The 27885-nt window shown below is 39.6% G+C and overlaps 3 protein-coding genes across 4 annotated transcripts in view; 2 read left to right on the top strand and 1 right to left on the bottom strand.

Annotated features, from left to right (window-relative positions):
• Positions 1 to 5071, bottom strand: LOC128883494 (PC4 and SFRS1-interacting protein). The gene is made up of 12 exons (XM_054135914.1): positions 4825 to 5071; positions 4342 to 4412; positions 4145 to 4272; positions 3876 to 4039; positions 3389 to 3593; positions 3220 to 3315; positions 2798 to 3146; positions 2549 to 2723; positions 2421 to 2474; positions 2278 to 2343; positions 2057 to 2189; positions 1 to 1964 (listed from the first exon to the last, which is right to left on the bottom strand). Exons 1-12 carry the CDS (start codon positions 4903 to 4905, stop codon positions 1822 to 1824), a joined length of 1665 nt encoding a protein of 554 aa, XP_053991889.1. The 5' UTR covers positions 4906 to 5071; the 3' UTR covers positions 1 to 1821.
• Positions 5072 to 5513: 442 nt separating this feature from the next.
• On the top strand, positions 5514 to 14593 carry LOC128885136 (uncharacterized). Its single transcript, XM_054138977.1, has 20 exons — positions 5514 to 5720; positions 6288 to 6578; positions 6670 to 6772; positions 6883 to 7080; positions 7160 to 7396; positions 7482 to 7637; positions 7712 to 7894; positions 7965 to 8134; positions 8210 to 8606; positions 8680 to 8901; positions 8978 to 10009; positions 11141 to 11301; positions 11412 to 11567; positions 11633 to 12131; positions 12212 to 12473; positions 12557 to 12728; positions 12794 to 13084; positions 13170 to 13373; positions 13461 to 13772; positions 13848 to 14593. Exons 2-20 carry the CDS (start codon positions 6402 to 6404, stop codon positions 14121 to 14123), a joined length of 5208 nt encoding a protein of 1735 aa, XP_053994952.1. The 5' UTR covers positions 5514 to 5720; positions 6288 to 6401; the 3' UTR covers positions 14124 to 14593.
• A 390-nt stretch (positions 14594 to 14983) lies between these two features.
• Positions 14984 to 27885, top strand: part of LOC128872595 (leucine-rich repeat and calponin homology domain-containing protein) — a 36970-nt gene continuing 24068 nt past the window's right edge. For both annotated transcript variants that reach the window (XM_054115469.1, XM_054115466.1), the window contains exon 1: positions 14984 to 15308. In XM_054115469.1, the coding sequence (XP_053971444.1) occupies positions 15122 to 15308 (187 nt within the window). In that variant the 5' untranslated portion in view covers positions 14984 to 15121. The remainder of the gene's footprint in view (positions 15309 to 27885) is intronic.

Raw genomic sequence — 27885 nt, 5'->3', positions numbered from 1 at the left:
TCTGTATTAAATTTTTTATTCAAAATATTTATGCTTTTTGACAGTTTGAAATAAACATCTTGCTTTTTAATAATCAGGATACTATTTACTTAACATGCGACGCATCTATCCGTTTACTTTCGGATGCACACATAACAGACCTTATCGTACTTATTAAAAAAGAAATTAAACAATTAAAATTATAAGAAAGAAACTCTAAACAGAAAGAATATTTCTTTTGCCATATCTGTTTTCAATGCACTTCAAAGGCATTCGCTGGAAGCACTGCTAAAACAAATAAAATGTTAAGAAAAAAGAACCGGTCGAGAACAAATGGTTGCTTTGTCGTTCGACAAAAACAAATACACCAATTCATTTTTATTAACAATATCGCTTTTACAGTGTTTCTTTTTTCCACAAGTCTTTATAAAAGTACATTTATATTATTAATATTAGCGATCGTGCTTAATTTAAATGCAGTCGCGGTGAAGAGAGACAATTAATAAATCTTGACAATTGTTGTGCCTTGAGTGGGTGTAAATAAACGTTGTGTAACTCGTATTTGATTCCTTGTCCGTAGGAAAATGTGATTTATCATTATTCACCGAAGCAATCATTTTTCAATGATAAACCACGTCCAGCCTGAAGAATTTTTAATTTTATTGACACGGACAATCGTACTTACCCATTTTAAAATTACTTACAAATATTGCTACGAAATTTGTTTACGTTATTCTTCAGCTGGATATCAATAAAAACAACTATTTTTTGTCTACTTTGTACAATAATTCAGCAATACAGTATTCCCTCACCCCCCACCATTCTCCTGTACGCGAACAATTTGACGAAATGGAATTTCATCAACTACAGAAAATTAAATCTGTATATTATATGTTATCCATTATCAATTATTTTCATCCCATTATTCAAATTCTGATCTTCACTCAACGAATAATGAATAAACAGTTGATTATCTTTTATGATATCATGGACCCCGAATGTATGCTAGCCGGCAGAAGAGATTCGGTTGCATACAAGCAGGGAACACTGTATCATAGTGAACACGTTCCAAGTCTTAAGAGATTCTTAACTGATATCTAACAATATTTTATACAAACAAACGATAAATCGTACAATTCCTTTATGCCTTTGTTTCTTTTTGATTGGACACTCCAATTATGCCTTTAAAGTGCGATGAAAACGGAACATTTTAGTTCAACATACGCCATTGAAACTCTAGTTTGAAAACAGTGGATTATGCCGTTAATCGTGCCCACATTGCACATCAGGTCCTTGCATATAGAGTGGTATTGTAATTTCCATTTTTTTTCTGATATATACATGGGTATCTGTTACTATTTAAGTAGACACGCTTCGCGAGACGTTAGGGAACGAAAATATCTATGTATATGGTCATCGTAAATATTTTTTTTTTCCTTTTTGTCTTTTTGGTATTGCCCCAAGACGCGGAAAGGATTGCAATCGTAAAAGAAACGTATTATTTAATAGAGGAAATAATTATATCGACTCTACACTCTAAGTGCATTAGGAGATTAACCGATCTTCGTAACGTCCTTCAAAGAGGTAAAAAGCTGTTCGTTCGTATCATGGGTTTTGTAATTTCAAATATTGCAAGAAGGATGATTTATGATAACTAGGAAATTTACTAGACAAAACATTAAATAAAATATAGGGACAGAATTTATCCAAAGGTGATATCCAAGTGTGAAAAAGCGAACATTTTTTTCCAGCTTTAAGACACTCGTGTCGTATGGTACTACACGTTAGTACAAAAGAGAATAAGCATGATTTTTCACATCATCAGACACAAAAGATCACATGTTACTTGGCCTCCGACTCTGTGGGAGTCTCGCTTCTGGTAGGCACTTCTGATTTCACTTGAACAGGTGCATCTGTATCTGGTTGACTACCACTCTCGTCCGCAGGTGAGTCTTCTGATATGGCTGCATCTATAAGCTTTGTTTCTGAACCAACAAAAACGAACGAACATCTGGCAATAAAAATCGACGCAGCAACCAATACATATATATTAATCGCCATAACCTAACCTATTTACCTGGACAAACAGGTTCGGACATCAAAGAAAATACTTTTTCCTCGGGCATATCCTTTGTTAACTTTTTGAAATTAACCACTTGATCCGAAAATGATTGCCAAAACGATTGACCTTCGGGTATGGTAAACATAGCCTGCGCGTCGTTCGTTAAAAAGAAAAATACAACATATATATTTATTCAAGGTACGCAACAAACGAACTTTCTGGTTAAATATAATTACCTTAAATTTGTTGTATATATGCTCAGCTTTTTGTCTGATTTGTTCTGCCTTTTGTTTGAAAATAGTCTACACATAAATTTAAAGAAACACGTATGAGATGTAATAAACTAAAATTATATACACTCCTACACTAAAAATATTACCTCTTCCTCCTCGTTCAATTTCCAATCAGCTAAATTGCCAATGTACCGACGCAACTAAAAAAATTATTAGGTCCGTTAAAACACTAATCATGAGGAATGGTAATACAATTCAATATATACTCTCCCACCCTTTTAACAGTCTCCACGATATGTGGGTGTTTCTTCAACATTAGAGGATCGATCGTAAGCGAAAGCATGTCATCCATTGCCTGTAAACATATGTCCGGATTTGCTCGATCTAATCCGAGATTGGACTTAATATTAGCATCCAATTGTAACAGTTGCGCTTCTATGCGCATCCATCTGGAATTGGTATTTGCGATTAAAAACTTGCAACTTCAATTCGTTAATTCGATCCCTATTATGTTGATATCTACCTCAATTTATTTGTTTTACGATGAAGCGCTCCATCTTTTGCTAACAATCGTTTCTCTTCATCTGGGACGTGTACATTAAAATCTAAGCAATCTTTCACTTGCTCTGGTAAAATTTCGCCGCTTTCCAATTGTGCTTTCAACTTCATGGCATTTCTAGCAGTAGACCACTCCCATTGCGTTCGAGCTTTTTCACTTTCAAAAGACTTTGGCTTATCCATGTCTAACTTAATGCCTACGTATTCACCAGCAAACGTTAACGCCAGCAGAGATCGTCCCGATGTATCGGAGGACGCAGTGCTAGACACCACGGTACCTTCCAACATTGGCGCTTCACTTACATTATTTTTTTCTGCAAAGTACACCACATTAAATTTCCTGTTAACACCTGATTTTGAGTACATGTGATATTTATAGGTGCTTACTTTCTAAAGTAGCCCTTTTCTTATGCATTACGCCAAGCGATGCTTGCTGGTCACCAGGTTCTTCAGTTTTGACTTTAGGACGACCTCTTCCGTGTTCTAAGACGCATAAAATACTCATGTGGAAAAATCCTATTAAAATACCTTATCTAATGGATACTTTCGTATATACCATTTTTGTCTGTAGTCTCCGTCTCTTCCGAACTTGAAAAATCGGCAAATCGTTTTGGTTTAATTTTTCTACCACTACGACTCACAACTTCTTTAGGCGACTCCTCCCCTTGAGAATCTAGCGCAGCATCCTGTTTTGTTGTATCGCTCGTAGACGCAGGTAAAGATTTTGCTTTTCCGCGTCTTTTCTTTATCTCAGGTGTATCCTAATTGTTCAAAATTTGTTAATTTTATATACTAGACTAAAAGAGATTATTTTTACGTGAAACCACTAACGCAATTGTTAGGAATAATCGCACAAACTATTCAGCCTCTACGAATGTTTGTCGGCAATTCCTAAATTACTATCGGAGTGCTCGGTTCAATAACTGTTTCCTTAAACAATATTGCCGTGATGAGCGGAAGCTCCTAGCGAAAGTTTATATATCCATGTGTATACATATACACATGACTACAAAAATATTCATATATAGGCATAAGTATATTACAGGATTATTAGTAGCACCCAGAAGAGTTCTCCTTTTCATGGATTTCTTTTTCTCTTCCTCATCAATAACTAAGGACCCTGATTCCATATCACTGTCAGCTGCACTAACTGTTGGTAAATCCATAGCGGCATTACTTCCCTTTGCTTCCTCCCCAATAGCAGATTCTTTGTTTATAAAAAAAAATGTGGATAAGTATCTCTGTCATACTGTTACATATTACATAATTAAATTTACAATAATAAAGTCAATAATATATGCTGATGATTTACTTCTGTCATTTTTAAGCTCTTGCTCCAATTGTATCAAACCCTCGTGAAAAAACTTTCTTCTAATAGGCTTGCCAAATTTTGCTTTATTTTCAATATATGTGAATAGCTCTTCTACCTTGCATACAGCCCTAAACCAAAATATTTAAAACTGTTAACACCTCAAATTTCCTATGTAGTCCTTCTCTTTCGATACTCACGTTTCTCCTGTGCCATAAAAGTAAACACTGTATTTGGAATTTTTAGAATTAGGATCAATAACCTTTTCAACCTGAAAATAAATTGACAATATACACGCAAGTTCATAATTTTCAATTGCAAGGGAGTTACATAATTATTTATCCATTTATCCACCTACGTATGATGTAAATAAGAACATATCCAACAAATTAATTTGATCATTCATCTAAATAACACAGCTATCTTAATAATAAAGTAGCGTTAAATTCAGTAACATGTGGGAGGCTATTGAATTACAAATACACGTAGTCGTATAATGCAGTCTTTATGTAAACACAATCTCAGAATAAATTAATACCGATATCGTGTTGCTTTGGAGCAGTATTGTAGTCACGAAATAACCAATTCTCTAATTAAATTACCCAAAAGTTGTTATTAATATCGTCGTGATAAATCTTCTCTAAATTACAAGAAACATTCGTAAAATTTACGATTGCACTTACTTTAGCTGGCCACGGTGGATAACCTCGAACTTTCGCAAACACCTTATCACCAGCGAAAAATTTCTTATGAAGCTTCACCATGTCGACGGCAAGCTTTCACAAGTGCAGGGTCAAGCGACAAACGCTATTCCTTTGCCTATTAAACACTACGAATGGTACGAACGGTTAATTTTTAAGAAACATCGAACAAAACATCGCGAAAGCCGCCATTTGCACGATATAATATCGAAAACACGCAGAGTAAGACGCTGCGCGCCAATTCATGAGCCTCTAGTTACAAACACTCACGAACTTGGACTACGTGTTTGAAAACTCCTCAATTTAAAATTAAACGTCTGATTGGTTCTATTCGACACTATCGATTGCACGTATAAACATTACTTTTTGCTTTTTAGAAGATTAATTTTATTTTACATAACAAATTGGCTAATATATTAAAGAGTATTGTACAAGAAGAACATGATTACCAATCAATACATTTTTTTTATTTTATTATCATACCCTCTTTACGTTTATTCGCCAATTTGTTCAATGTATAATCGACAAATTCTCAAATTGTATAATAATTAGAGTAAGATGTAATGATAAGAAGTATTAATAAATTAAATTTCATGTGATACGTATATCATATAACGTTGGTCGTATAGGTAATTGATAAGTAGGGTAGTGCTTTCGTAAAGATACAGAAGCGACGTTTTATGTTGCGTTTCGGAACACGTGAATGAATTAGAATTCAATGGATACGGCTTGTCTGTCAAATATACCAATGTTGTTACGATACTTCTTTTAAAAATATCTCATATTCTTTCACGGATGTGTGCAATGTTACAACTGGTATTTAATCTTTCCTCCCAAGATTCTCGGTTACAAAACTCGAGAAACCTGTTCACTAAGATGTAAGTATGTTTTTTTCGACTCTCGTAACGTATCGTGTGAAACTACTGTTTTCTTTTTCATTTTCCTATTCTTGATTTTTTGCAGCATGTATCACGCTTCTTTTTATACGCGCTTATGGTGTAGACAGCAGCCTAAAACTTTTAATATCGTTCCAGTGTCTAAAAAGGATCACTCTTTAAACGACTGCTCTTCTTTCCTGTCGTAGTTGCCGCCGCTTTTATTTTTTACACGAAAATCTGACGCATCAACTGTATAATTAATCGAATTTAGTGATACTTGCGATACTAATAAAGTATTGCCTCTTTATAAAACATATATTTTTAATGTATTCGTATTTCCTGTCTACTGCATTATTTCTTCATATTTATTAATAAACATTGGTCTTGATGCTAATCTCATATATTTATAATGTTTGAATAATTATGTAAATGTTTCTACTAATACATTGTTTGTACATAAATTTAATCTTTGCTTAATTTGATATACAAAAAGTTTGCTATTTAGGAATCCGTTGTATATGATTTTACTTTTGTCATAATTGTATCTGGATTATGTATAATAAACAGATGAACAAAGCCTACACATGGCAATAATATATGTCAATGTAATCAAAGATGCCAGTTCTTAAGGACCAACGCTTCCGTTGAAGTGTTTGAGTTCAAGAGGCCTGCTAAGGCACAATGAAAGCCATTGTATCAATTACATTGATTGTGCTACTGTGTGGGATAAACTCGGTGCCCATTAATGCCATCAAAATATGTGCCAGCAGAAAAAAAAGTGAAAATCTTTCTTTAAAACAAAATATACCCAGTGTACCTGAAGATATATCCAACGACAGTAGTGTAGCTCATACTATAGTAAGTTAGAATTATGGTACATTTCAAGAAAACATGTTTCTGTGTATTTAATTATTATGTAAATTAAATAAAATAAATAAACCCTTTACAGACAGACGACAATATTAAATTTGAAAAATGTACTAACTTTTGTCACGCATTATGGCAAGAAGATAAGACTGCTAATGGAACAGAAATTATTATTTTATCTCAAGGTATAGTTAATACCTTTTATAAAACTTTTGGCTTCTCCTATATTTATGGGACACCTTATATTGTATATATACTCTCCAGTTATTATAATTTTCATTGTACAACACTTCAGGTTGTTGGAAACAGTCTGGTGAACAAAAGTGTGAAACCACAGAGTGTATTGCTCTTCAACGTTCTACCAAGGCATTAAACAACACAAAATTCTGTTGTTGTCATGGAAATTATTGTAACCTTAATATCAATAGTACTAATCTTTTGTACTCTGAGAGCAAAGTACATAATTCTATTCCTACAGAAAATAATCAACCAAGTAAGGTCAAGAAGTGTTACATAAAATACATTTATAAAGTATTATGCAAACAGTCATAGTCTTATGCAAATTCTTTTAGCAACTGAATATTTGGAACAATCAGATTCTGGAAGATGGATGCTTATAATAACAAGCATCCTAGTTTGTGTACTACTAGCGATATGTATCGTAGCGTTAATGGTATATCGCATGTACAATACCAACATGTTATCAAGATTAGGAAAACCACATTCCTATACAGATCAGTTTATGGACAGCACAGCACTAAGAACGGGTACTTACAGGGTAGATCATTTGAAACTTACAACGATCGTAGGTATGTTTTCTGCTAACCACATCATTAATACTAAATAGACAAGTATATTTATATGCAAGTTGTGGGATACATTATCTACTTTCAGGACAAGGACGATATGGTTCGGTATGGCAAGGCAGTATGGAAGACCAAGATGTAGCTGTAAAAATATTTCCGTCTCATTATCGTAACTATTTCCAAAACGAACGCGATACTTATTGTCTTCCCTTTATGGAACATTCGTCTTTATTAAGTTATTATGGTTAGCACCTCTCTTTTAATAATATTCCCTTGTAAAAAATATATCATGAAAAGGCACCTATGATTCATATTTAGGCGTCGATGAAAGAGTTAACTTGGAGGGCAGCGTTGAATATCTTTTGGTACTTAGTTTTGCACCAGGCGGTACCTTGACTGATTTCTTAAGAACTCATATAGTTGATTGGACCACATTATGTAAAATGGGTCTCTCTATGGTAAAAGGACTTGCTTACTTACATACCGATATACACAAAGGTGGTAAGTAAAGCATGAAAGGAAGTTCTCGGATATTTAAAGAATACTTTTAACGGGTCGATTTATTTTATAGATAAATTCAAACCTTGCATCGCGCACAGAGATATCAATTCAAGAAACATATTAATCAAAGCTGATGGTACTTGCTGCATATGCGATTTAGGATTGGCAGTTCAAATTGCTGGTTCTAAATACTATTCAAACGGAGAGGAACAACATGCTGAGATAAAATCGATTAATGATGTAAGGGAATGATTTATATTTCCAAATTATACCCTTGTAAGATAACTTATAATGTCACTGCTACCCTTAAATTAGGTTGGCACTTTGAGATATATGGCGCCCGAAGTATTGGAAGGCGCGGTTAATTTGCGAGATTGTGAAAGCTCTTTAAAACAGATAGATGTTTATGCAATGGGCCTAGTGCTATGGGAACTAGTTTCAAGATGCTCTGACATTTACATGCCAGGATCTGAAGTACCTCCGTATAGACAACCGTACGAAAAAGAAATTGGTCTTCATCCGACGTTCGAACAAATGCAAGTCTTAGTTTCCCGTAATAAAGCTAGACCTTTGCTAGAAGGTAATTTAGTAGACAGACCGGGAGTACGTTTGATCAGAGAAACTATGGAAGACTGCTTGGATGCAGATGCGGAGGCTCGATTAACCGCTTTATGTATAGAAGAACGTCTTTCAGAGCTACAATCTCATCGCGGTAAATTTCATTGCATGAACCGTGGCATGAAGACATACTACTATAGGCCGTAACAAAATTTAAAAATTTTTAGTGACTATGCACTTCACCGATGGAAGTCCAATGGTAAACTCCCATTGCACCTTAGTGCCTTCGACTACAAACAGTCTTTACAGCGAGATTTCGCATCACGACAATGCTCACGTCGCTCATCTATCATTGCACATGGTACAAGACAATTCAAGTAACGAGGGTGGCATTGTTGAGAATTTGATAACATTATCACCTTCCGAAAGCATTGTCCACGAACATAGTTGTAAGTATTTCGACGCTGTTATACATATAGATAACGATTTAATGAAATACGTATACAACTTTTAATTATATTTTAGTTAAAAATTCAAACGAAGTAGCAATATATAACCATACTCAGACACTTCAACCTTATCAAGGGCGGAATCCGTGCATGGAAAGAAATTTAATGTTACAGTCGGATTCATTCGAAGAGCTAGGATGTAACGGTAATGTACTCGTCGATAAATCCATGAAGCATGCATGTAACGATCAATACAGAATTGTCTCAGAAGCGCAAGGTCTCGTTTCCCATGATTATTTGAGCCAACATACGACGCAATTGACCCAGCTAAGACCAGCTACCCCTATACCATATGTTCAGAACGTTATCTCCGACGATGGTACGTCGTCATATGGTAAACGCAAACAAACAAATGTACACGAGGTCTGTTCCCAAGAAAGTCCTAGAAAAAAGCTATTCGGATGGCCCAACTTTAAGAAGTTGCTAGTTAACAAAAAAATGTACCCTTACAATAAATACCAAATAGATCGAGAGGATTCTAAATCGAACTTACTATCGAAACAGAACGTGCAAATCAAAACGGTCGAAACGAACGTAACGATATCTCCAGGAGGGAAATATGTGAATGGTATTATCGCTAAAACACCGACTTCTACCACTCCGTTAGATAAGAACGATAAAAATGCTGTACAAATTGGCAAGCAGAAATTAGAAAATGACAACAATACGAACATTCGACCATCTACTTTGCCCCTTGTAAATTTAAGAAATAAAAAAAGTGAGAACAATCTCAGTAGACAGGAAAGTATCGACAAATTCAACGAAGTCTTTAACGTGGGATCGAACGTGAACGTGTTAAAGGATCCACATATGAGAATAAAAACCCCAGGCGACTTGCCACCCTCCGTAAGAAAGGTTCGTGGTCGCGGGCAGTCAACTGCAAGATTCTCTCTCTACGACGATAGAATGATGTGCAATATATTGAGCGAGGAAGATGATCGAAGCGACAAAGCGATTTGGAATTCTGTACCATTTGGTATGGATTTCGGCGACAGTAACGAAAAACATTCGCCGACTAAACTTAGTACCAAAAACGTTACTTGCTTTTAATCGGATATAATATTAATGTATTTGTAAAAGTCTTTAGATGTAAGAGTAATAATGGCTGTAGTATAACTTCAGCATAGATATATGTATGTACAGAAATATGTATAAGGATAAGACAGATTTTATACTCTGAATGGAAATTCATTACGAACACTCAAGCATTGAAACAAACAAACAAACGAAAGAGACGAAATAAGATATACTCGGATATCATTCAGATAGAAAACGGGGTATTCAATAATTTACGCTAATTATTTGGTCCTCGCAAGTATATTTTATGCTTGAAGAATCTACCGATTCGATGTTTGGCAATATTTGAAAAATTGTGTTTATCTGACATAATTAGATAGCTACTTATAAATGTTATATCAATGTCGATCTTAGTGTTTCGTACGTTCAAACTAGCAGCACACATTAGAAACGTATTTTGGTAAATGTAATAAGTGTAAATCATGATTCCCATTGTCCTGCACGTATTTCAATTGAATGTTCATAGTTTAATGAATTGTGCACGATTGATCAAAGACAATCAGTGTCGATATTCATCAAGTCATAAATCACTAAAACTATTCCTGACACACAATTATTTTATTCATATTCATTAGAATTTGTTTCCATTGCTATGAAATTCATGAAATATACAATTTGAATGTACAATTTCAAGTCTAACAAAAAATTAAAAATTTTTAAATAATATTTGGACTGGTTCATAATTCCAATCCATAATTAATATGAAAAAAAAAACATGTAAATGTATTTTACATTTGAGCGCAAAATATAATTGTTTAAGTTTTGTAATATTTCTACTTTCCGGCCCCGTAAGCTCAATGTAAATATTTGTAGCATAAAAAAAATTTTATGTGCGAGTTGAATAAGCTTGTTATGTTTTATTCTGTTGATATTATAAGATTCTTACGTTCAGAATGTGCACTATTTTATATTAAGAAAAACTTTAAAGTAAGGATAATACGAAGAAAATAATAAAATATATAATTATGTGATACACAATAAAAGAAGTTTTTTGTCTAAAAATCATTTTCTGTTCATTTTATGTTACACGTTTATGTAGAGACTTTAGTGATAGCGATAACGCGGTAGTTCTGTTACATCATGGTGGTTCGTTGATGTTTAGACCGCTTAAACACGAGTCGCGCAAACCATCAATTTTTTGAATATTTAAACAGTAAAAAGTTACTCGTTAAAAGAAGATTTAACATTATGTCTATCATCACAGTTTTGAAACATAATATCAACTTAAACATGTTATCATCGGTGCGTATGCACGCTTTTAAGGTAAGTATTCTAACCTTCTATCAAATTTAGGTTACATATAAATTATTGAATTAAGTTGCATAATTGTATACGTTTAACATTCTTTACCATTTGTTTTATGTTCGCAATAGAACGCGCGGTTTTTCTCGAAGCATTTGAAATTTGCAGAACATAAACCGCTGGAAAAGATTCGAAATATCGGTATATCCGCCCACATTGATTCTGGGAAAACTACGTTGACAGAACGTATACTATTTTATACTGGAAGAATAGAACAGATGCACGAGGTAAATAAAGAGCGATCTCAGTAATAACATGATTCGATCTAATTATATTATATAAAATGTGATAGGTAAGAGGTAAAGATAACGTTGGAGCAACAATGGACAGTATGGAATTAGAAAGACAAAGGGGTATTACAATTCAGTCAGCAGCAACATATACTCTATGGAAAGATCACAATATTAACATCATTGACACTCCTGGTCATGTTGATTTTACTGTAGAAGTAGAGAGAGCATTACGTGTCTTAGATGGAGCTATACTTGTATTATGCGCAGTAGGTGGTGTTCAATCTCAATCAATGACTGTAAATCGTCAAATGAAGAGGTACAATGTACCTTGCTTGGCATTTATCAATAAATTAGATAGGTTGGGTGCAAATCATAAGAGAGTATTGGGACAATTACGTGGCAAACTATTCCACAATGCTGCATTTATACAACTGCCAATTGGTTTAGAGGGTAATAACAAAGGCATAGTGGATATAATCACTGAGAAAGCTCTATATTTTGAAGGAGACTATGGTAGCACTGTTAGAGAAGATGAAATTCCAGCAGACATGAGAGCAGGTATATGTTGTTGAGTGAAGATTATCATAGTATTAATAAATGCAAAGAATACATGTAAACCTGTATACCTATACTATTAGAGGTCAAGGATCGAAAACAAGAATTAATTGAGCATTTAAGTAACGTCGACGATAAACTTGGGGAAATGTATTTAAATGAAACACAAGTTGTTGAACAGGACATAAAAGATGCTATTAGGCGAGCGTGTATGAAAAGAGCTTTTACACCAGTATTGGTTGGAACTGCTTTAAAAAATAAGGGTGTTCAACCCCTGTTGGATGCAGTTTTGGATTATTTACCAAACCCTGGAGAAGTCGAAAATTATGCAATTAAGATGAACGGGTAATTTTCTTTAGATATTGCTCGCTTGTTTCTTAAATTCCTTATTTCTTTGAATTACAGAACAGTGCCTTTTTTATTTACAGAAAGGAAGCTACAAAAGTAATTTTAAATCCCGAAAGAAGCGATAAGAATCCTTTTGTTGGATTAGCGTTCAAATTAGAAGCTGGTAAATTCGGTCAATTGACATACTTCCGTTGTTACCAAGGGATGCTGAGTAAAAGTGAAAACATATACAACACAAGAACAAATAAAAAGGTATGTCAATTTGTTGAAGACGTTTCAATTTACCCAACATTTTTTATGAATGTAATGTTCCATAGGTCCGAATACCCCGGTTAGTACGACTCCATTCGAATCAAATGGAAGACGTGAACGAAGTTTACGCCGGAGATATATTCGCTGTGTTTGGTGTCGACTGCGCGTCAGGTGACACGTTTGTCAAAGATTCTGATCTCTTGATATCCATGGAATCTATTTTTGTACCTGAACCTGTAATATCTATGTCTATTGAGCCAAAGAATTCACAGCAAAGAGATAACTTTGCGAAAGGCATCAGGCGATTCACCAAAGAAGATCCGACTCTCAGATTTGAATATGTCGTCGATAACAAGGTGATTTTTACGAGTTCTAGAATAGATGTGGACATTTCGTTCGATGTAAACGATATTTAGACGACTAATTTGCAATACATTTTAGGAATCTATCATTTCCGGGATGGGGGAGTTGCATTTGGAAATTTACGCGCAAAGGCTTGAGCGGGAATACAATTGTCCCATTGTGCTTGGAAAACCAAAAGTTTCATTCCGGGAAACATTGCGGCAACCTGTCAAATTTGATTATTTGCATAAAAAACAGTCAGGTGGAGCCGGTCAATATGCCCGAGTAACTGGGATAATAGAGGTACATATTTTTTTTACCTCATGGAAACGTGTTTCCTTCGAACATTTATTATTTTTTCGTTTTGTTAATTTTTACGTGTTGCTTTAGCCATTGTCAGCTCATGAGAATACGACTGTCGAGTTCGTCGATGAAACGATAGGAACAAACGTTCCGAAACAGTATATGCCTGGTATAGAAAAAGGTTTCAGATTTATGTGTGAGAAGGGAGTCCTCACTGGTAATAAAGTGGCCGGTATCAAATTTAGATTGCAAGACGGTATGCATCATATCGTCGATTCCTCGGAGTTTGCGTTTTTCCAAGCAGCGCAAGGTGCAATGAGAGACGCGTTCGAAGATGGTTCGTGGTATCTTCTGGAGCCAATTATGAACGTAGAAGTGACCGCTCCGATAGAGTTTCAGGTATATAAAATATTTATCGCGCGATAGCATCGTTAATAATTTCTCTTATTAATCTAATTTTCTTCATCGATGCAGGGACTAATTATAGGGCAAATTAGTAAACGAAGCGGTATCATAGTTGACACGGAAGCTGCCGAAGGATGGTTTTCGATAGTCGCGGAAGTACCATTAAACGAGATGTTTGGTTACGTCGGCGAATTGAGATCTTGCACCCAAGGTAAGGGTGAATACACCATGGAATATTCGAGATATAGTCCATGTTTACCGGGCGTAGAGGAACAATTGATAAGAGAATATCAAGAAGCGAATAATATAGTTCCCGACGAAAAAAAGGACAAGAAGAAAAATTAACGAAAGATCGACGTTCGCGTTAATGTAGAATTTAATTTGATTCTGTAATATATACACGATGTCTCTGAATGGCTTTGAATGTTTGAATAGCTTTGTAAATACTAGTATGAATGTACGAAACACGTTGATACGAAATTATTAGGTTGTCTCAAAAGTTTCTTTCGCGAGTTGCAGTCAATTATTTTATGTGGTCGTGTTTATATAAATAGACAATCTAATTTCATAGATATTCATGTTGTAACAGTAATGGAGCAAAATGAATCGTGCACAATTCAGTAATGTAACATGAAACAAACTATTGCGAATGTATCATTTATTAATCAAGCGAAAGAAACTTTTGAGACAACCTAATACTTCACACAACTTTGTGGCTAAGTCTGTAGGTAGTCAACGACGAAAATATAGACGAATGATTAGTATTAACTTGCTCGTGTTACGTTGGACTTTGCTAAATAAACATTTAATATTTACTCACGTTGTATACCACTTATTCTTTAAATACAAATATCCTTCCTATTCTCCAAGGTAAAGGACGCGAGCAAGAGTTAGTCTCTAACGAACGAGTAACTTTAACAAAATTTTCTACTAATTTTCTAATTTTCTTTCCATCAGTTTTAGTATCCATTTGCACTTTTTTCCCCCATTTTATACTCAATATTGCACTCCGCGCTAAACAATTCGAAACGTAGAAAAGACCGACGTCATACTGAACTAAACTGTTCAAGTTCGAAAATTCGAGTCCTACTGCGATTCTCGAAATCGTGGAATCGATTGTTCGACTTTAGTTGATACAAAGATGGCGTCCCGATGGGGGCGCTGCAGTTAGATGCACCGATGCACGCTCTGGTGAGATCAGTAGCGCAGGAGCGAGGACCGGGAGTGGTTAGTTGACGGGTGTTGAGTTATTTTCGTGACATCCTTAGCTCGTCGATCAAACGACGGGCGACCGATCCGTCAGAAAGGATACTTTTCGCGTGTACGTGCTCGAAAAATGTAATATGGCGATGGTCGCGTCGAATATGAGCGGCCACATCCAGAAGCAGCTCACCCGAAGCCTCGAGCGAATCCTGGAGGAAGCACACTTGAGCGGAGAGCTCAAGCTCAGCGGCCGGAAGCTAAAGGACTTCCCGAAAGTCGGGAAAACTGGCTCCAGCAAATACAACCTCCAGGATACGGTTTTCGCTGGTGAGTTGCCTGATCTAACAATTCACGTTTTCATTTGACCGAAACGTCTTCGGAGGGAAACACAAATTCGAAGAGAGTCAAAATACATCGCCCGGTTTTTAAATAGGCTTCTACGTTAGAGGAGCTATAATCGAAGAAATGAAAAAATTGTATTCGTATCATTTCAGACTATCTTTTATCCTCTACCCCAAAATTCTATCTACGCAAGAATTTCGCCCGTGTCTCTGGAGAAAACCCGTCCGCGACCAAAACTGGTTTTTTTCCTCCTAATTCTGTGCTCGTTTGTCGCGGTTAAAAAGACTCGAAGGAACACCTGCAGAGGTTCTGCTCCGTTCTGCTCCCGCTGCGATTATAGGAGGCGATACCCCGAATACTTTCGGAGTTAACCTCGAATATTTGTGTTTATGTCACGTCCACGCGCGTAAGCGGCGCCCGAATGCTTCGCGGCGTACGTGTCGCGTTTATTGTTGCTCACATTACAGCTGCACGCTTCATTCACTCGTACCTTCAGGTACAACATTTTATTTCACGTCTTGGGGCTACTCTCTGCCACGAGATGGAAGTTAAACAATCGAGAATCATTCTCGTCATCCGTGCAATAAACGAAACATAGAAACGACAGCGGAAACGAGCGTCTTTTGGAAACGGATATCCAAGTCCTTTAGGGGACAGTCTTAAGAATGCGTTGGTCGATCGTTGGCACGACGACCGGCGAGAAACATTTACGCGTTACATAATAGAAACCCATCTGTATTTACGGTGCATTGGTCCGTGTAAAAGGTTTATGTACCTGTCTATTAGTCTTCGACTGGTAAAAGTGAAATCAACGGATATCTAGGGAACGCTTAAGAAAAGAAACGGGGCACACGTGTGTAATCTACGTTGATAATGAAACTGATACTTAGGTATACAATTATTTACAAAGCTGCCTTGAAAGTTATTGCGGGGGTGAGGTGAGGAGGGGTATAAGAAAGTTTTTCTAAACTCATTTCAGTGCATATTGAATTATTGCATATTGTTTATTGCATAATAATAATTCTAACTAATAAAATAAGTAATACAATTAATGGCTATATCCTTTTAAATTATAACTAGACTCGATCTACTCAGGTTTATTTTCTAAATAAAATGGAATTAAACAAGTGGCAATCAATAGTTTGTACTCGATGTATCGGTGCATCGGTTTTATGCTAGAAGTAATTCAGCTATAAATCCATTTGTGCAACGGAGGTATCCGTTTAGCAACATTCCCAAAGCAACTGGTTACAGAATACAATCCCAGTTAGTATTAGGTTGTCCCGAAAGTTTCTTTCGCGCGTTGCACTCGATTATTTGATGTGGTCGTGTTTCTATAAATAGACAATCTAATTTCATAGATATTCATGTTGTAACAGTAATGGAGCAAAATGAATCGTGCACAATTCAGTAATGTAACATAAAACATAAACTATCGTGCATGTATTACTTATTAATCAAGCGAAAGAAACTTTCGGGACAACCTAATACATACTAAACCTATTTCCTCCAGTTCACGTGGAAACGCGTGGGATTTGAATAAAATATATGCGTGACGACTACCGTATCGCGAGTTGCTGCGCGATACGTCGCGTCGAGCGCGGATAATTGATTTAATTGTCAATTTGAGCGAATGAAAAAGAAATTAGATAAAAAAAGAACCAGGTTATCGTGCTATTATTGTCGATACAGCGCACCCAATTTTGTATTCTTTCAACCGGGTCGCGGCCCCTGCGCCTCGATTTCCCTTTTATAGGAGCAGTCGTCTAGAAGAGTGCAACATGCAAAGTTAATTTGCATAGTCGCTGACACTCATCGCGGGGCGACGTTATCTCGACACACCCGGTGTTTCCTGTTACCAAGAGATAGCCGTGCTTTCGACAGTTGCTCGTTGATACCGGGTGCACGGGGAATTACGTGCGCAGAAGCGTAAGGAACGCTTCAAGTTTTGAGACTGTCGATACCAGCGGGTTTGGGAAACCTTTTATCATTGGAAGACCGCGTGTCGCGTTACCGAGCTTCTCATGGGGTTGCGCACTTTGCGCTAGACAACTTTGACGATGTATCGATCGTAAAAAGACGATACATGACGAATTTATTAATTAATTTAAAAAACAGAAAGAAATATTTCAAAAATGCAAACGCAAAATGTGAAACTTTCTGATACGTCTTAAGAAATTATATAATTCACAAAGACTCGTTAAAGTTTAAGTTAATTTAAATCATTCGTTTCTGACGTATCCACAGATAAATTACATTTATATTTAATTATCTAATCGACACGATCTGAATTTTTAGTAAGGGCGTGCCTGCTCGCGTGCGCATCAAATTCCAGAAAGACGATTTCTTATCTCCTTCGGCACGATTCCCACAGCACCGAAGTGGGGAGATATACGTGTTGAGGATTTGCTTTTTGGTGCGCGCTTATCTCGTCGATTGCACGGCGTCGTTTATCGAGCTCGCACTCGTGTTCGCAATGTTTGGAAATATTTTCCGTTCCACGCGCGACCGTGACCGAACGATGACTGAAGTTTCAAAACTTTGCGACCCGTGCAGATCACGCAGTGCCACCTGGGACCGATTAGAATTGTTTATATTTCCGCGGTCACGGTGATCTTCACCTCCCGACGCTTGTTGTCCCCGCTAAAGACTACCGTGTTAGAGTCGGATGGTCGCGGATTACCTTCGGAACAAAAGTACGGTCGTAACGGGCTTACTCGCGAGTTTATCGATGCTATAAATCGGCGCGAAGCAGGCTGTTATGGTCCTGAGGTCGTTGACCCTTGCTGACTGGGTCAATTCCGACCCATGCTAGAATTAACATTATTTTTCTAGTTCAACGATAGCATAGTTGGTACTTTCTGCTAACAATTTACTAATTACAATTTGTCTCTTTCTTCTTCATCTTATTTTAATCATTCGTTACTAGCGCTACTTTTTTTAAAAAGAAATCAGTGGACAATTTGGAACGAACTCTGCGTTTCGAGAAACAGCTGAGTTATTGGTAAAAAAAAAAAATAAAAAAGGAGTACGCTGGTCGAGATAGGAATATTCCTGATCGTCCATGCGAATGCTTAATCACGCCGGGAGCCATGATTACTCCCTCGGCGCAAAGAAACAAATAATTATCGCCATGTTTCATACTTGGTACGGCTGTCTACCATTGAGCGAGCCGAGCTCATCGGTTTTCGATGGCGATTCTGTCGTCGAAGGAAGGGAACGAGGCAATTTCGGTCGACGTCCCCCGATACCCGAGGGATGATCAGCCCCGACGAAAGGGAAACTTTTGTGCCCGTTACAATTTCGGCTCGGGGTATTATCGAACTGCTCGTCAGGCCTTCTTACGAGGTTCGACGATGACAGAAGGGGACGTAACTTCATTAAGGAACCCCAGGTCAGTTCGCCTGGTCGTATAGAGGGACCTGACCAGTCGTGTCCTGCGTCGTTACAACACGGATACGGGCAACGCTCCTATCAAGAAAATCGGCCAACGAATAAAAACGTACGGAGTAAACGTAGCCCAAACAAGCTAATACCAAATATAAATTTACCCTCAGCGTGTAATGCAATGTAATAATGTAACGATCCGCGAAGCAACGTTTTTCACTTAAAGAACTTCCCAGAAATTATCCCAGAAATTATTCAGCCGAATAAATCGCTATGCATCTCCTTTTATTCGAATCGAGTTTAACACCTCTGTTAAAGCGTCTATCGCGTGCAAATGGACCACGACGATGGCCACGACGACAAGAACGTCGGGAACGAATGTTACGCGACTGCTAGATCCTAAGCTCTGTGCCAGCGTTTTCAGCCAAGAGTTCCGCGCGTGTTCCGCGAGTGCACTCGACAGCCCCTCGTTTCTAGCGATGGAATTAAACTCTTTACAACAGAAATCTAAATAAAAATGCGTAATAAAGAAAGCCTCTCTCCAAGGAGAACGTTTCTGGCCCCTTCCACCGGACTTAACCGACTCGATAAGTTCGTCTAATGAAAAAGGTATCGCTCAACCGAGGCATCGCTCGCGTTACGGTAACGCGAAATGAAATCTTCAGCAAAAACGGGATATCGCATGCGCCAATGCAGTCGGGAGATTAAAATTTGCGGAGAAACTCGCGCGAAACGGGTCGTACCAGTATCTCGGAGCAATCTTTGCTCGTGCTTGAAGCACTAATTCCGAAAGTACACGCGAAGTACATAGCGGGGAGCGTACGGTCGAGTTGCCGGACTGGAATGCCACGGAGAGGCGAGGATTAAGCGGAAGGAAATAAAAAAAAAAAAAAAGGATCCTCTCGCCCTTTTCTCTCGCGTCTTCCTCAAAGAAAGCGCGCAGTACACCGTGACATAATCGATAAGAAGCTTTTTCCGCCGTGGGAGCGTATCGTGGCGCGCTGTTTGTCTTTGCCATCGTCGATTTTCTCCGTCCACCGCGTGGATAACCAATCCACCTGTTAAAACGGAACTTCGATCACTTTATAGGGCTTTATCACTACTACTAGAGGTCTACGCCATTTCGCTGGTGGTCTTCGGGCATAACTTACTGCAATTAAAACATAAAGCGAAGGAAATGCAATACTTTGAAATAAAATAAATTCCTGGAATAAAGAGAGAACTTACATTACACCCAATGGTCGACTGGCCCATAGCTGACCGATTGTTTCGTTAGACGCTGTGCATGGACGAACCGTTAAGCACAATTACGCGAAGCAAAATCATTAACGGTCCAGCGTCGAGCCGACTTCGACGAAACAATTTGTCCACGGTTGTGCAATCGTCTTCGTCGGTCGTTTTTATTCCCAGCTCACGTGTCCAGTCAATTTCCTTTTACTCTTCCTGCTTCCATCGAGGATACGCTACGTCGCCTACAATGGATCTACTTTTCCCTCTGTGTATGGAAATCTACGAATGCTCTTATACCCTATATTAATTTCTAAATTTATGCATTTTCTACGACACCGTTAAGACGCTGTTCACCGATTCTCAAAGTAAAATCTTGTAATTATAATTTCGCTCTTTCCGTCCTGATTGTCCTCTCTACTGAAACTAAAATTATGTTCAAATTAACTCAATTACATATTACATGCACACATCGATTCGTTTCGATGCCTGCTAGAAAGCTGGTAGCTGATACATAACATTTCGTTACGTTTCGTTGTATTTCATACTTATCATTGCAACAAATCGCGCGAACAAAATTCGCACAAGATCTACGTAAGTATATCGACTAATAAAGAAATATTTCAGTTCTGTAAATCCCGTACTTTCCTCGACAAAAATCTCGAAGATGCTTTCGTTTCGGAGCAACTTTGGAACGTTTCCCTGTTTCGCGGGGCAGGTGCGCACCACCGTGATTAACGAAAAGAAAGAAGGAATCCGGATAACTGCGCTTCTGTCTGCCACCGGTTCGCATACTTTTCCTCTCTCTCCTTGTTTCGCGTCGGGCTTCGTTCCTCATCTTTTCTCGATCGCGACCGACTTCGCGACAGGTGTCCCTCGACGGGAACCGGTCGGGCGAATCGAAAGCGTTCTCTTCCCGATTCGCTCGAGGCTGGTCGGGTCTCCGACTCGCGACATTCGAGCCCCTACGAACATTGCAATTAATTGGATGAAACCTCCTTATCGAGAGATAATTACTATATTCTAGGGGGCACTCGTGGCTGCTTATAAGAAAGGAAACAACGTCGTCTGAAGGGGTTCCAAGCTTAATATTCAAGAATTAAGAAATTGTTAACAAGAAATTAAACCACTAGATTTCGTTTTACAGCTCGAAATTTTAATTTCTTTATTCCCTGAAAAAGAGAGTACCTCCTCCAACACTTCTCGAACGCTACGATTCCTCTGCAAGGGATCTCGCCTAAGCTCGACAGGCTTATCTACCCAGCTATAAAACTCGGAGGAGTCGTCGAACGTTTTCTCGCTAGGTTGAATCGCGACGGTCGTAGGGAAAAGGGTGCAGAGTCATATTTTTATGGGATGGGGAAGTGCGATGCGTGCGCTATGCCTGGACGAGAGCACAGACACGCCAAGGGGGAGTACAGCCACCATGGCTATGGAGGAGTCCCGCGCGATGGGACGGCCGGGAGCTAAAGATAGAGACACCGCAGCTGCAGATGCAGGGGTGCCAACAGGTCGATACTCCATAACGCGTTACATCGTTCGCTACGCCATACCGGGTTCCGCGCTTATCTCGCGCTCTTGTCTCTCTGCCAAAGGAGCACTCCTCGAAGATGAAGTCTCTAGAGCACTCGTCAGCCATCTAAGGGCAGGAAAAAGTCGCCTCCGCTACGTGACAGAACCGATGGCCAGGCACCATTGAAGATATCTCATCATCGGAAGCCGATGTACACCTCAGACCAATATCCTTTCCCATCGATCACAATAGCTTGGATCAATCTCGAGTTTAACCATCACGGAAGTTAAAATTGAATGTGGAAGAAACGAAAGCCATCTGCTTTCCATAGAAGAAGAGTACCAAAACCATGAAATTGTCAGTCGAAAAGTAATGAGCTCAAGGCGAGCTACGAAGTCTCTCGAGCACTCGCCAGACATCAAAGGGCAAAACAAGCTGCTTCGACTCCCTCGAACTAAAAGCTTGGAGAGCCAGGAGCCATTTTACTCGTGCTGCAATCGCACAATACCAATTCGGTAACCCTTTGATACGAAGCTTTAAAGTACTACCAAATCCAAAATTTATAATTGAAAAACAATAACGTCTAAGCGCATAACATAGATGATGAAGAACTATCCAAGGTACAGATACCGGAGAAACTCCAAGCGAAATAAAGAAAAAGAAACCGAGGACCTTTCGACGAAAGGGTTCCGAGTACGGACGACGACGCCAGGCGTCTGAAGGGTGCCTCGAAACTTCAGGTCTACGATTCGCGAAACGAAGCAGGACCACTGCGAACGGAGTGTCGCCGATATCGTGGCGTTTCCCTAAAAGAAACTCGAGGAGGTGTCTCGAGTGCGTTTCGAAAGCTTCAACAGTTCTACGCTGTTGCATTTTATGAAAGATACGCGTAAAACATGGGCAATCGAGCTAATCGAGCTGGATCGTGTTTACAGGGACCACGAAATAAATCCACGCTGATCCACATCCAGACATTGGTTTGTCCGAAAAGTCCATGGCGATTTTTGGTACGTGGCGCAAGTACGAATATATCGGAATGGTTGAATAGAAATAACACGTGTACATTCCTTGAAAGGTGAAAAGATTGTGGAACAAAATGCTACTTGTATAATTCAATAAATATTAGGGTAACCGGAAAGTAATGAAGTTAGAAAATGATGGACATTATTTTGTTGATTAGTATCTAAGATTTCTTTAATAAATAAATGTTGATAAAGTATCGATTACTTTTCAGTCCCACCTAATATATAACAAAATTCTTTTTAAAATTCTTTCAAATTTTTTTTTAAAAATTGCCACGAACTTTCTGGACAACCCGATACGTAGAACAGGAGGGAGGGAGGCTCCAAGAAGATGATCCAAGTCTCCTTTGATCTCCAAGCGGAATCGTGCGATTTATGCTATCTTCGAATGGGATTTGTCCAGCGACGAAGGATTCTGTATCGCGAGGGCAATTCTACTTTGCGCTTGATGGATGTTACAAGGGAACGGCGCCGTCGGGAGCCTCGTGCCAATCGCGCGAGGACTATGTTGCGCTGGGTGTATCTTTATACGAGAAGCGTGCCGGGCGAGTGAACGAGCTGAGCGTCTACAGATCATATCGCACACGCTTCGAGAGTACGCGATGAATGTTACCGATACGGCGTGCCTCGTATCTCGCGTGCCCCCGAGCTACGCCCTGTTTGTCTTTTCTCCTAGACATCGCCATCCAGAGTATACTCCAACAATTTAATACTCCAGCGTTTCCTCCGTGTTGGACAGAAAGGGATTAAGTAATAAATCAAGTGACAAAAGCCACCCCTTTTAAACAGAGTTGAAAGAGAAACTTTATGGAAACTTGAAATGGTTTGGAGCGCCCCATATTTATAATAAAAATTTACTTGGAAACATCAAACTTGACGTTTAATTTAGACAAATTTCTTGAATAGATATAGACAATACGAATTCTTACGGGACCGACTGTAACTCATTAATTTTGGCTTAGTTCGCGTTATCGTACCTCTATGCTTTACATTTACGTTAGTCTTGTCTTTGGTACACGTCTATTGGAGCTCACTGGTCTCCTTCTAGCTAGGATACCTCGGGGTCGCTAGGCCCGTACCGTAGCTGCATATTCGCATGCTACAGCCCCTGAGGGTTGACAGGCTGTCAACTGCCAAACACATGGTTCGCCAGTGAAAAGGCGCTTCATATCGAACAAACAAGCAATCAGCCTCGTTGAGAAGGTGTCTCGTCGTCGATTAATCGGTTAATCGATAGCGTCGCGTATCGAGGCTCCAGACCTTAGTCGAGCGAGTTCCTTCGAAAGAGACATTAATTAAACAACTTGGTTCAGAGCCTCGAGGTGCTAATTAGCGCGGCGAGAGCGCCGACGGACGTTGCGCGGTGAGAGGGGAGAGTAGTCGAACGGAAAATTGGAAAAGCGCTGCGCATTGAGCACAGAATGATCTAACGCACCTTTTTTCAAACGATCGCTGAACTAACAAATCGTCAATCATTGCTTCGTTCGTGAATATATTAATTACCAGTATATTTTCAAATGTTGAAACAGAACTCGGTTAAAATCGTGAACACCTTTATTATGTGCCGATTCGGTATCGATTTCCTCGCGTAACGAACCGGAGCGCTCACAGAGTCGATTTTTGTTTTATCGCCGTCGCTACGTATCTTATTATGACTCGCGCAATTTAAAAGAACGATACAATATGCACGTCGACCAGGAAATGTTTGTGTCCTGAATGCTATAAATTGATGAAGTTACCTACATTTCTCTGCGTTAAAACTTTTCCCTCGCGCCCCCTTCGAGTTGAAAAACGACCCCCCTGTAGCACACCGTCTAACGACACTCTTGCGCGTATGGCGCGAGCAAGGCAACGTGGTGTTTTCGTTACTGAGTTATAATTAGCAATATTACACAGGGCCGTCCCAGCACGCTTGCGAGCCCACGTTAAAGCAAAATGTAATTCACCCTCGCAATTATCGAATAATCGTTCACCGCGACGAACGATCGATGAAGAATCCGACACGATTGCTCCTGAAACGTCATTAAAATTCTGCAACGTATCATTTTTACTCTCCCTATCCTTGATCTTTTTCCTTCCGCCATTACGCCACGCGAGCCACGACTCGACTTCGTCCGGCAGCCTATCTGCACGGAGTGTGTCGACAGTTCTCTTCGGTAGCCGTTGAAATTCGAGAAAGATTTCACGGTCGCGACCTTTGCAGAGGCGCGATCGTGTTGCCACCATTCCGTTTCACGGGTGCCCGAACTGGGTCAGACCTGGAGCAGAGAAAAAGTTTGCTGATTCGCGCGAAAAACGGGCCACGGTCCTCGAACGACGCGGCGAGGAATAATCCGCGAGAGAGGAACGCCAACGATGGCTCTGCAAACGTTCGGTGGCACGAGAGCTCGCGATATTAAAAAATGGTGCAGCACCGAACCAATGGAGATGTGCTTTGCCGCTCGAGTGCGACACGAGTACCGTGTTTCCCCGTTTTTCAAGCTCCCCCGAACTTTGGCACTGCGAAAATTTGGAGCGAAATTGCGAACAAAGGGAAGAGCAGACGCGCATCTTCGTATATTTTAATGGGATCCTCCTTGGCTTCGAATAAGGGCTTCGATATACCAAGACTCCGAGTTCATATCGTTCACTTTTTATAGTAAAACATCACGAACTCTCGTGTGTTTTTCTTTGACTCTGGACTGACCTTCTCATTTATGATGTTTTATAAATCGAATTCAGCGTAGTTTGCTCGTGGGGATGGTTTCTGCGAATTTATCGCAGAGAAATTTGTGCATTTAAGGAGACTTTACCGTACTGGATTCTCTATCCCCGTTTCAGCGATTGAAGCTCGAGAAGCCGAGGGACGCGTTTTTCTCGGCAGCTCGAGCTCCGTAGCCGTTGCTCCGTTAAAGCGTCGGTTTTCTCCGTCAACGTCCAACCGCCTCAGAATATTTCCTTAGCGGTGCAACAACCGCAAACGCGGTTAAACGCTTAACTCCGTTCCGATGGAAAAGGGACGATAAGCGTGTCGATCGACCGGACGGGCTTAACTTGGCGCGGCTGGTCCCGGTCGCGTCTTGTCTGTCGATAAATTCTAGCCGCATTGCAGATACCGAACGTATCCTTCTACGAACCGTTTGTTCTAAGAAGAACGGAAAATTATGATCGATGCATTCTGATTCCCTTCCGCTACCTAACGGAATGAGCGGAAAGACTGTAATTCCGTTAACTATACAGCTTCATGAATCAAATACACCTTCTTCTTGGGAAACTTGGTCTATACATCTTCGAAATTTCCTTTAGATAAGAAGTTTACTCGCCTCTGGGTAAACGCACGTGCAACAAGTATGCACGAAGCTGTCTCCGTGCGCCTTGCAAAGATGGCCGTAGTGTTTCAGCCAAGTATTCCAAAAATTCGCAATTCATGACCCAACGGTGTACGATGAGCGTATGTTTTCTTAGATAATACATGAGTGATCGAATAGAAGAAGAAGATTGTAGTTATCGTTCTGGGTAATCTCGTTAACAGTCCAAGCGCGTCTCTTACGTGTCGCGGGTCGGAATCAAGCGGTTTGCGAGACTGTTATGGCGCGGTGTTGTTGTCTTGCTCGTGCCAGCGATGTACATAGATGGCAAATGAACGTAATTAAGTTATTCTTGGTTCGTCGTACGATAAGCCGACCGGTAGACTGCGTTCAGGATGATCCACCTCAGTTGCCTTCGCGTCGATTCGCGCAACACGGTATCGATCGGTGCGGATATCGACGTGGCGATGACTGAAAACCATATTTGCTTTGTCGGTCTCACCGGGGGAAAACCCTTTCCGTAGAATAAATATAGATATCGAGGAAGCGGAAGGAATTGCGAAAATAAACATGTAGGTATCAATGCTTGAAGTATAAATAAAAAGATCGCCTATACCTTTCTACAAATAACCGTGCATTTTCATTTATATCCACGCATACTTTTTATTATTCTTCCTTCCTTCGCTTATTTCCAACTTATCTTCGAACTTGGGAAATAATTACGACACAATCCAAGTTTCCAACGAGTATGGTTAAACGATGACGAAACGTCCATCTTCGTTTAATGAAAATGACACGCTTCGCCCGCGCTGAATTTTTGCGCTGCAAGGTCTGTTTCTATTTCGCGCTCGTTCCACATTCTCGGAATGCTTTGTTCCACGGCGCATCCAATCTTCCTGAAAACCTGGGAGCGCGTCCGTTTCGAAAATCCTCTGGCTACGGCCAGTTGGAGGAGAAAACATTTTTTTCCTAACAAGAACACCTCGGGGTGAGGGGAGGGTGGTGCGGCAGGCATTTGCGCGCCACTTCTTCCGCGACACTTCATGCCTCCGCGCCCTAGACAAGTGGAATTTTTTATTCATCCTCGCTTTGCTCGCGGAAACGGTTTTCCTCCGTCGAACAGACAGTCTGAATCTCGCGCTTTGTTTGCATATCACGGCTTTCGCGCCTTTCCGGGGACACATGGGACTATCTCTCCGCGAGAACCTTTTAACCGATTCTAAACGATCGGACGCTTTCTTCCTCGAGTTGTCTCGGAACTGCTGTTCCATCCGGTCCATTTCACTTGTTTGCTCTGTTGGAAGACGCGTTGGTAGATATTAAATTAACGAGTGTCTCATGTTTTATTTAGAGCTCGTTGAAGGAGGTTTTTCGTCCGTTTTAATTCGAAGAGAGACGGGAAGGGCGAGAAAGAAGGGAGCCAAATATTGGTACCTTTCGGTTTACCCTTCCAATTAATTTGCGTACTTAATAGCGCACACGATGGAGCTTCTTCTCAGAAAAGCTGAATCCTTTTTATTTGTAGCAATTGTAAAGTCATACTACTATCGAGTTAATTTATCAACTTCTGGAAACGTGTGTCTTCCAATTTAGTATCAATCCAGAATCCAGAATCAATCCAGTGTTATTGGAAAACTAACCATCTTGCTCCCTGGTTTATTGGAGTAAGCTCCATTCGCAGCTCGTTTTTCGAATTCTCCCCGCGGGGACGGAGCTTTGGGAATCTCCACCGTTTACCGAGCCCTTTAATCTCTTTGATTTCGCTAATGCATCGGGTTTTTTTTTACCTGCGGGGAGAAGGAAGGTAGCCGCGGATAGGAATGAAACGAGCACCTACTCTAAGCGCGTGGCGGTAACCCGAAAAGTAGCGCGCAAAGAATGATCAAAGCTACTTTTTCTACTGGCTCGACCGCAAATGCTTTCCTTCCGAGACCACGCAGACGACCCTCCGCGCGTTTCTCTCGGATGGTGCGTGCGCTCCGATGGATTAGCACGCACACAGATAGAAACGATAAAAATCATCAAAGGACCAATTGTGAGAACTTCACTCCTCTACAAAGATTGATCTTTCTCCGTGCAATACATTCTATATTACGAGGATTCATTCGAGTCCGTTGAAAACTCAG

Source organism: Hylaeus volcanicus, chromosome 1 (assembly GCF_026283585.1).
Source record: "Hylaeus volcanicus isolate JK05 chromosome 1, UHH_iyHylVolc1.0_haploid, whole genome shotgun sequence".
Lineage (NCBI taxonomy): Eukaryota > Metazoa > Arthropoda > Insecta > Hymenoptera > Colletidae > Hylaeus > Hylaeus volcanicus.
This window is presented reverse-complemented; position numbering and strand designations above follow the sequence as displayed.

Coding starts and splice junctions, on each gene's coding strand:
- LOC128883494 (XM_054135914.1), bottom strand. CDS start 4,905: ATGGTGAAGCTTCATAAGAAATTTTTCGCTGGTGATAAGGTGTTTGCG. Junction 4,413..4,824: donor ATCCACCGTGGCCAGCTAAA/GTAAGTGCAATC, acceptor ATTTATTTTCAG/GTTGAAAAGGTTATTGATCC. Junction 4,040..4,144: donor AGAGCTTAAAAATGACAGAA/GTAAATCATCAG, acceptor TTATAAACAAAG/AATCTGCTATTGGGGAGGAA.
- LOC128885136 (XM_054138977.1), top strand. CDS start 6,402: ATGAAAGCCATTGTATCAATTACATTGATTGTGCTACTGTGTGGGATA. Junction 7,638..7,711: donor GTCTTTATTAAGTTATTATG/GTTAGCACCTCT, acceptor ATTCATATTTAG/GCGTCGATGAAAGAGTTAAC. Junction 11,568..11,632: donor GAATAGAACAGATGCACGAG/GTAAATAAAGAG, acceptor AAAATGTGATAG/GTAAGAGGTAAAGATAACGT.